The sequence below is a fragment of the Seriola lalandi genome, unplaced genomic scaffold, assembly GCF_002814215.2.
Source record: "Seriola lalandi dorsalis isolate HSWRI2012SDOR001 ecotype SW California unplaced genomic scaffold, Sedor1 jcf7180002054885, whole genome shotgun sequence".
Lineage (NCBI taxonomy): Eukaryota > Metazoa > Chordata > Actinopteri > Carangiformes > Carangidae > Seriola > Seriola lalandi.
In genome coordinates this window covers 515721-526024 of record NW_019525437.1, presented here as the reverse complement: position 1 = coordinate 526024, position 10304 = coordinate 515721, and the positions used below count along the sequence as shown (strand labels likewise).

The window sequence follows — 10304 nt, the reverse complement described above, 5'->3', positions numbered from 1 at the left end:
GTACATTCTTTTAAGACAACGAAATAAATAAATGAGTAATTCATTACCCACCAGGGTTATAGTTTGAAATAGAATTTAGACAGTCATGGTGGTGGTAGTAATTGTTATAGAAACTTCTAATGAAAAGTAAAAATCCAAAACATTAATGGCAATGCCCACTGGTTTCTGGTCAAGAAACATTTCTTTGGTTTCATAGCCTCAGTAAAATCCTTTAATGGGAAACATTGTTTACCCTGGTCCCAGACAGAACAAATTACAACATGTTTAGTAAGGATGCCCTGATCCAACACAAATATTCTGACCTTGTTAAAAAAATGAAATTATGACAATGTTCAACATTTGAATGTTTTTTATTGGTTATGGTAATTATATCTATGGACAAGAACTCACCCAGCTACTGCTTCAACAGCTTTATTCCCACATTCAGGTTTAGACAGGTATGTTCACAGATCAGCTCATTTTTAAATGAAACATGTTCTGTCTAGTATGAAAAGGACAGTCTGAACCATGAAGAGACACCTCTAATACAAACGTGGTTATTCGGAAGATTAAAGTAACATCATGCGAGACATTAAAGGCTCAATGTGTACGTTTATTTTAAAGGTTTAACCCACCACCCTAATGCTACACACTGTAACCTGCTGTCATTTAACACATAAAACTATATTTATATTACAAGTGATGGAATCAAAGCTGTAGAAGAGGCAGTGAATAATTCAGCTGTTGACAAACATATAAACAGAATATTCAAAGTCATCAATGATGTATGAGAATTCATCTCAAATTGTTATGATCACCATGTAATGTCTGAAATAACACATGCATTCTCTAAATGAAAAAGTTAGTACACTCAGGTGTTCTGCTCTGATCTGGCTCTGGTCTGGTCTCATGTCAGCTAATATTAGCAAATGTTGGCTAATGTTGGCTCATTCTGATCAGTGTGGTATGGCAGCTGCACCAGAGTGGTGAGCACCTCTCTCACATCTATACAGGATCTGTACCTGACACGCTCTTTTAGCATAGCCACCAAAATAACCACAGACTCCACCCACCCATGGACACATGGACTGTTTACCCTTCTGCCCTCTGGCAAATGTTACTGCAGCATGCAGTGCAGGACCTTCCAGGCTCTGCAGGAGTTTCTACCCATAGGCCGTCAGACTCCTCAATTCCCTTTAAAATGCACACTAGCACAAATGCGAACCAAGACTGACTGAATGCACATATTCAGCTCCGACAAAGCCTGCTGTTACCCTGTGCAATAATTCAATGTCTCAACCACCTGAGCACCTTATTATCACAACTGACATGTTGTTATGTCCTAGTCGTCTATTATGTCCATTATGTTTATTTATGTTTGCATTTATATGTTTAATACATTTTTTATATGACTGCACATTGAGCCAGGAGAAACGCGATATCCTGTGTTCAGCAAGTTATTAAAGCTCATTTAAAAACACACTGACCCTACAACCCAACGGTCTCTATAGTAAAAGGCACACATCGATTGTGTTGTACAGAGGACAGAAGTGTATCTACAGTAGCCTGGATGTGCAAATCCAAGGAGACAATGTGATAAAACTCGTGGTTTTCTGGAGCTTTGACATGAATCAACACAGGGAATTACAACCCAATCTCAACACACTGATTTATATTATTTCAGGTTGATGCAGTTTAATCTGACAGGATTAAACAATACCCATCTGTGTTGCACTTATATGACTTTACTTCTTGCCTGTGTCCTGCACAGTTTCAGCACTGCAGTAAACCTGTGGTGTGAAGGCCTGATCACATTCTGAGCTGAATGAACTCATCCAGCACAGAGGCCTCACACACAACATCCCTGATGTGAACATGTCTAAGATTTAATCTCATTAAACCTTTGTTGGCACCACCTCCACATCTAACACTATGGTAAACTATAAAACAGAGAGGAATCACTGCTGCTTACACTTTCCAGAGGGGCTCTTTGGACTCTTAGAGTCCTTTCTACTCTTTCTTGATTTGTTACGAGGAGTTTGGCTGATGGCATGTACAGGACTCACTTGACCACCACCTACCTCATCCCCATGCATGTAATCAGCTTGTCCTAAAGTGTTTGGGCTCACCAATGCTGCCTCTCCAGTCATCTGCATACTCTCACTCTGGACAAAGTACCCAGCCTCCTCAGCTGCCTCACTCGCAGCCATATAACCTGCAGTTCCAGTCTCTGATGATCCTGGCTCTGCTCCAACTAAGGTTGTGGTCTTGTCCACTATTTCACTGTCTGAGTAAGATGTTGTTGATACCTGACCACATGCAGTAGTTACCCTATCATCGAATCCCTCTTTAATCTCTAGATCAGGTCTGATCTCTGCTCTTTCTGTCTCCACAGTGAGATCTCCAGCCTCCCCATGTTCAGTTTTACCTACGTCTGTGTTGTAGTAGTTGTATTCTTCTCCAGATTCCAACTTGCTGGGACTGACCTCTCTGTCTTCACTGGACAGGGAGACCTGTGCTGTGTCCACTCTGGAGGATGATGTGAGCACCTCATCAATGCCATACATGTTATCACTGCTCACTAACTCATGACCATCCAGAATTATGTCTACTATCTGAGAGGACCCTGTTCCTATCGGATGTGTAGTAACTTCACAGGGCAGCTCTTCAGTTTCTGTGACCTCTGATCCTGGAACCTCCTGATTCATCTCTGTGGGTTGACTTGTTAGATCCTCCTCAGATAAACATCTGGTCTCTGAAGGCTGAGAGTCCCCTTCTAACAGCTGCTGAGAAGTGATGCCTTCTTCCTCGATGTGGGAGCTTGAGCCTGATGAGTCTTCTTCTACTATCTTTTCAATGTGGTCATCTGTGATGCTTACATGTTGCTTCTCTTTTTCTCCATCTGTTCTGTTATCTAAGGTGATCATGAGCTGATCGTCTTCTGATTCATCTTCTGTTTTACTCTCTTCGTCTTGGTCATATGAAATACTACTTCTTTGCTGTATGGGTGGAGCTTCTTCCTCCTCTTCCTCTCCATCAGTCACGCTGTTATCTGAGACAAGCTCATCTTCATTTTGAGAGACTGTGTGGGATACATCTTTATCACTGCCTTCATCTTCCTCTGAGATGCCAGTCATTCTCTGTACAGGTGACGTTTCTTCCTCCACAGTATCCTCCTCCTCCTCCTCCTTTGCTCCATCACTTATGTTGTCCTCTGAGATGGACTGATCGTGCACTTGGGAAATCACACTTCCTGCATCTTCTCTTTCAATCGCTTCATCTTGGTCACCTGATGGTTTTACAGGTGAAGCCACTTCCTCCAAAATCTCTTCCTCTTCCTCTGAAACATTCATGTTGTCAGCTGAGGTTAACATATCATCCTCTTCTTGGTCATCTGAGTAGCTTATAGCTTGCTGTACTGGTGAAACCATTTGCTCTACAACATCCTCGTCCTCTTCATCAGTGATGTCATCTGAGATGAACTTGTCTTGCATTTGAGAACTTGTGCTTAATGCATCAATGTCTTCATCCTGGTCATCACCTGATCCTGATGTCATATATTGTTTATCTTCTTCCTCTTCTTTGTGGGCAGAGCTCCTGTCCTCTGCGGGATGCTCTGCTGTTGTAATGGTTGGCAAGTTAGAGTCATCTACCTGCACTTGAGTGGTCATTTCTTCTGATATCAAATTCAGATCTACCGCATCTCCTTCCACATGATCAGTGAACTCAGTTCTCGCAGTTTGCAGTGATGTTTCTGCTACAGCATCAGTTTGACCTTCATCTATATCATTCTGTTCACTCTGGCTCAGCTGTACCTCTGACAGTGCTGACTGATCAGAGATGGACCTCTCTTCAGAGTCATCAACAGTATCTTTTGAAATCTCATCCATAGGATTATCTCCCATGTCAGAAACCAACAGGGGGTCCTGCTCAGCCTTCGCTTCTTCATGTGCATCACTGGTGACAGTAGTCATGTCTTCTACCTCGGTACAGTCAAAGATGGCCGTAGCCTGATTCATTTCAAAGTCTGCTGAACTGATATCTTCGTGTTCCCTTTCACTTTGACCCTCTATGAATTCATTGAGTTGAGGTTCTGACCCAACTTCAGACCTTCTGTCCTCTGGACATTCCACTGTGCTGAGCTGATCATGTTTTCTTTCTTCTTCTTCTTCTTCTTCTTCTTCTTCTTCTTCTTCTTCTTCTTCTTCTGTCAAAGATGCTGCCTCTGGTCTGCTCACACTTTCCTCTGTGATATCATGTATATGATCATCTTCAATGTTGATGTGGTCTGCAGTAGAAGTGGATTCCTCTCCTGATCCAGGTAACAAAGCATCTGTGCAGGACCCTTCAGAGAGGAGATGGTGATCCTGCTGGTCTGACTTTGGCGACTTAGCTTCATCTGCAGTGATTTTGTTCACTTGATTGGTCACAGTTTCATCTACTGTAGCTCCTGGATCCTCCACCACTGAGTCAGACTGGTTTATTTTTACATTAGCTTCCTCAAGATGTAGATTTGAAAATGTCTCTGATGTTTGTGTTAGATCCACATTGTCTTCACCTGCACTTTGGATCAACTTAATGGGATCATCTACTACTGTGTACTGTTCAGATGCAAAGGTGATCACATCTGTATCATCTGACGTCTTCTGAGCTGGATCACTGGGGTCCATCAACAGATTATCAATCACAACCTCTTCCTTAGAGCACGGCTGAGCTTCAGCAGTAACAGAGGTTTCAACAGTAGTGAAGGTACTAATGACATTAATGATCTTGTCCTCCTGTGGTGGATCTTGCCCACATGCTTTTAGAGTACGATTGGTATAGCTTGTTGGCTCCAGAGAAGGATTTCCTTGGAACGGATTTTCACTGGCCTGCATCATTGTACCCATTCCAGCTGGCCACATAGGGAATTCTGGTTTCACTGTGACCACATTCTCATGTTCCACTCCCATTCTTGGCTCCCCAACACCAACTCCCACAGCAGTAGCTGGCCCTAACCCCACCTGCTCTGGCTGCCCACCCCATGTTTGCCCCACATTTCTGTTTACAAAACCCCCCTGTTTAGTAACAGTGTGTCCTGGCAGAATACCATACACACTCCCCCGGGCTGCCGGGCCTAACACCCCCTGAGGGGGAGCAGCCTCTTTTACCAGGATAGCATCTCTGGGCAAAGTGCCCTGAGGTGACCCTGGGTCCACACCCTCTGTCTCACCTGGACCACTTCTCTCTTTAACTAAGATGTATTCACCCTCAGTATTTGGCCCTATCATTTTCCACCCCTCCACAGGGACTGAGCCCTGGGACACACCTGGGCTACCAGGTAGCAACAGGGTGGGGCTGACTGGACTGGTAGGACTTGCAGGGCCTTTGGGACTCTCAATGGTTTGGATAACAAGCCCAGAAGGAGAGCGTTGGGGTCCACTGACTACATACAGCCCTGAAAGACTGGTTCCACAAGCCCCCTCTGCCAAAAGAACTGTACTCTGTAGCTGTGGTTGGACTACATAGTGCATGGGCTGCAGCACAGGGCTGGTGGTGTAGTAAACCGGCTGCTGCTGTAGCACAACTGTCTGGACTGGAGGGGGCAGAGCAGCAGAATGACTGATGTTAGTGACCCTGGAGTGAGAAAAGGATGGTGGCTCGGTGGTCACAGCACCTGTAGAGGATTCCATCACTCTCTCTGTCTTTATGTTGCTGCGCTTTGTCTCAACAATCTGCTGTATGTTGGGTTTAACAACCGGTTTATTAAAACCAACAGTAGTCTGGACAGTATCTGATACTTTGGTTGTCAGAGAGGGTTGTGGTGTAGGAGGGAAACAGATCTCAGCCAAAGTCTTGAACTTTGGTCCGAGCTCATTGAGGAACTGCAGTTCGTGGTCAGAGTCCGGGAGGATGCAGGAGCTCACTGAGCCAGCAGTTGAGCCGTGGCCCTCGAAATCATATGCCACCAGACCGTCCTTCACTGGTACAGCACACACCGCTTTCTACTCAGGGCAAAGAGAAAGGCACTGGTGTCAATAAACCCTGGACACAGGTTTCTATGTTGAAAATCAGTTGCACCTAAAACTACCATCGTACCTGTGAGTAGTAGTCATTGAGGAAAGCATCAGGTAGGGCCATGTCTTCATAGAGAAGTCTCTGCCTGCTGAACTGCGCTGCACTGCCATGGTTGAACGTTTCCCTTGAAAACCCGTAGGCGCTGTCTACCTCCATCAGACTTTGCCTGGTTTCCTGAAACCTCTGAACAGATTCCTTGAAGAATGTACTTGTCTGATGAGTCTCTGTGATGTTTGAAGGAATGCTGTTGATGTTTACTGCTGGTGCCGTCTCAACTTGCTTTTGGTTAATCAACATGATAGGGACACTTTGGAGCGGCACTTCCTAAAAAAGAACAGAAGAATTTAAATAATCTGTGAGTGGTCCATTTGAAATCCACCATATCACCTTCTACCACATCCCTCCTCTAACACCGCAGCCTGGTTTCTGTACTTTCAATAAAATCAGGATTATACTTGAATCTGTGTGTTGGTAAACTAGAATGAAAGGAATCCTTTTCTTTCCATATGAAGGAGACAACCCACCTTATCCTCTCCTCTGCCTTCAGTGTGGTATGATATGAGGTGTTCTTTAGCATCAAATGGCAGATCATTGAACTGGTCAGGAAAGATGGTGTCTGCTCCTCCACACTGACAGAACAACAGGAGGAGAGGGATGACTGCAAAGAGAAGTCAAATATTCAGAGCAGGATGTGTCAAAAGACACAAAGCAGAACCTACATCTTGACTGAGAGTACCTGTTAGCTGTTAGCTGTTAGCTAACGGTGGTGAGAATACATTTACCTCTGAGAATCTCCTCATGTTACAGTCATGTTGAGTCAGAGAGATGACATAGATGTGGTGGTTAATGATGTTGTCCTAATATAATTGAGTCCGATATATCAACACTGACTATCTGTCCCGAATATATTTAAATCAGGGTGTCTGTTACTTTCCCCAGTACCACAGTAATGGTTTGATTTTCAGTAAATGCACTGAAAGTTAAAAACTTACATCACACTAACATTATGAATTAAGCTCAATAACACTGTGCTGCTGTGTTGAATTAAAACTGTCAAGATTATTTATTAACGGTTCTGTAAATTAGATTTTAAACAATAATACAGAGGTAAACAGCTATTTTCTATGTAAAAATATAGTGGAGTAATGGAGTTTCTCTGTTCTTAGCGAGTGCAAGTTAGTGCATTTGAGTCCCTCCTTTTAAACCATTGGCCATCCTCACAGTTATAAACACATAGGCAACGCCCACACACAAGCTGACACCATGTGGTATGCAGCCTTCTGATGAAAGTGACCTTCCAGAATTTCCTCAACTGAAGAAACCACTTTTTTGTCTAAAAAGAGATGAGACCAGAGCACAGGAGGACTGGACATGGGGACCACTGGCTCAAATCCCAGTCGGCTGGTGGCCCGTCAAAACATCCAGAAAGTTTTTAAGCCTTAACTGGCTCCTTCAGTGTCATTACCGGTTCTGTCAGTGTCACTTTATTTCCCAGTCTGACCGTGGAGCCACTACTTGTCTGACTTTACAGACGGGAGAACCCTACGAGCTGCTAAAGGGTCTAGCTTGACTCGGAACTGGTCTTTCTTCTCCATGTGTCAGTAACTTGATGGTTCATAATGTGACATGTCTCTTTTCATTAGTGACGGCAACAGAAGCATTATAACATTAGCTAATTTGCTGTTTCTGTTATTATGAATTTGTTCTGTAAATGTTGCTATCGCTAGCCAGCGAACTGTCAGTATTGCTGTGGAGCATATCACAGCAATGCTAGCTGGGGTTAAAGGTTGTGGTTAGATTGTTTTTCGTTGGCTCTCGTGTAACTTTATTCAGTTGTGCTTCTAGTTGTGTGTTTAGTGGCTGCTTTGATTGTGCTCTGTAACACCTTGCTGACTGAAAATGTGTGGTCAAACAGAGGCCAGAGGTGGGGCTGATGAAGAATTTGTTTCGGTCTGAGATGCTGGTGGTCTAGTGAAACATCTAGTGGCAGTGACCATTCTTTATAGAACCTTTAATGAACCGTATTAACTACATCTGTACTTCCTTCCCCTGCAGACGTCTGGGTCATACACAGTGTAGTAGGATATGTAGGATATATATATTATTGGCTATTCAGATGAATCAATGACAACAAGAGTAAAAGCTTTATGTAAAACTGTGTAGGTTGTCATGGTGATAAAGTGTAGCAATGTGTTTGCTCCAGCTCACACAGCAGTAAGCAGATCGCCAGTAGAAGCAAGCTGATGGCTGGAGCAGAGAGCTCAGAGGAAGTAGCTCCCAGTCTGGCTGCCTTCAAAGTGCAGTCCTCTGTTTCCACACAGGTACAAACGTCCACAGCAAAAACCTCATGGGACGGGCAGGAGAGACCCTGAGCATCCAACACCTCCACCTGCACCTCATATGAACCGGGCCACAGGGCCCCCTGTGAGTGAAGAGCAGCACTCGTCTCTGGAAATGACACAGGAGAGGAGGCTGTCAATCATACATATATCATTATTATTATTAGTTGTAATTACAGCAGTGGTGCTTGTAATGCAGCGATACTACTACTACCTTTACTGTACACCACTCTGTAGTCCTTATATTGAATTTATATGTAAGGTTTAAAATGAACTGAGCTTGATCAGTTAAAGTAAACTATTTATTTACCCTTTTCAAATGATATTATTCTGTTCTTTGAATTCTGGATATTGAATTTCAAAAACTTTAAACATAGACTCAGATTTATAGTTCTTCTCAATCGCTTTGATACAGTTCTCACATCAGAAACGTCATTCTCACAAATTTTAAAGCAATTTTCAAAACAGTTCATCATTCCCCCACACTAATAAACATTTCTCATTGTATTTGTACAAGCTTTACTTTGTATCTGCACATACTTCACTACTAAGACATTTTCTCATTGTGTTGATTCTTTTCTCATCTGACTTTGACAATTAATGAAACAGTTTGTTCCTTCATCAGTTAGAATGACAGACCTCATACTCACTTTGATTTGATTGAAAACACTGATGCTGCAGGAGAGTATCACTTTAAACTTTCTTCAAATATGTATGAGAGAGCAAGGCCAGTCTCTCACACGCACGCACGCACGCACACACACACACGTATACATATATATATATATATATGTATATACAGTGCTGCTTGAAAATATGTGAACGCCTTGAGCAGTTCAGATGTTTCTGTTGTTTACCATGATTTTCTTATTTTATCATCACCAGTTTTTATGTATGAAATGTCAGATATATGTTTCATCAATTGCTTGTACTTGTTTAGTGGAACTTTTTTAAGTTGCCCAAAAACTACATGAAACATGGAATTGGTGTATGTGCAAGAGTAAGTGAATCCCCAGCTGCATTGGTTAAGTCAAGCAAGTGACTCAGGTGAAATACATGTGAGTGCTTAATTAATCATTTCAGTAGACCAATGAAATGAGACATCCTTGGGAAAGGAATTGGCCTGCACTAATTAAAAGAGAGAGGAAACCAACCAAACCAACTTGGTCCCATACACATCAACAATGCCGAGAGGAAAGGAGATATCCGAGGACATGAAGAAGAGGGTAGTGACAGCCCATCAGTCTGGGGAGGGATATAAGACCATCTCCAAAAGATTCCAGCTCAATCCATCGACTGTAAGACAAATAATTTACAAATGGAGGGCCTTCAACATGACAGCAACTCTGCCTAGAAGTGGGTGCCCATCAAAACTATCACCCAGAGCCACCAGAAAAATAATAAATCCGGTAAAGGCCAACCCACACATCACCTCTACAGAGTTGCAGACCTCTCTGGTAGCATCTGGGACAAATGTGCATGCGTCTACGATCAGACGACAATTGAATAGCCATGGCATTCATGGGAGGGTTGCTAGAAGGAAGCCTCTGCTGTCAAAAAAGAACAAAGCTGCCCGTTTCAACTTTGCCAGAGAGCACTTGGACAAACCAGAGGCCTTCTGGGAGTCCATTCTCTGGACAGATGAGTCTAAAGTAGAGTTATTTGGTCACAATCAAAACCGCCATGTTTGGAGAAAAGCCAACACTGTAAATGAAGAAAAGAACCTCCTCCCAACAGTGAAGCGTGGTGGTGGAAATGTGAAGGTCTGGGGCTGCTTCTCTGCTTCTGGACCTGGGCGACTCCATATTATCCAAGGAACCATGAATTCTCAGGCATATCAACAAATTCTTGACCAGAATCTCCTGCCATCAGTCAAACAGTTGAAGCTGGGACGAAAATGGATTATGCAACAAGACAATGACCCGAAGC

General features: G+C 43.2%; 1 protein-coding gene across 1 annotated transcript in view; it reads right to left on the bottom strand.

Annotated features, from left to right (window-relative positions):
• Nucleotides 1–331: 331 nt before the first annotated feature.
• The window catches only part of LOC111671677 (uncharacterized), a 21351-nt gene continuing 11378 nt past the window's right edge, over nucleotides 332–10304 (bottom strand). Inside the window, exons 11-14 of the mRNA XM_087179973.1 lie at nucleotides 8245–8484; nucleotides 6561–6694; nucleotides 6058–6360; nucleotides 332–5963 (exon numbers count right to left, since the gene is read on the bottom strand). Coding sequence (XP_087036099.1) covers nucleotides 1938–5963; nucleotides 6058–6360; nucleotides 6561–6694; nucleotides 8245–8484 — 4703 coding nt within the window. The 3' untranslated portion in view covers nucleotides 332–1937. The remainder of the gene's footprint in view (nucleotides 5964–6057; nucleotides 6361–6560; nucleotides 6695–8244; nucleotides 8485–10304) is intronic.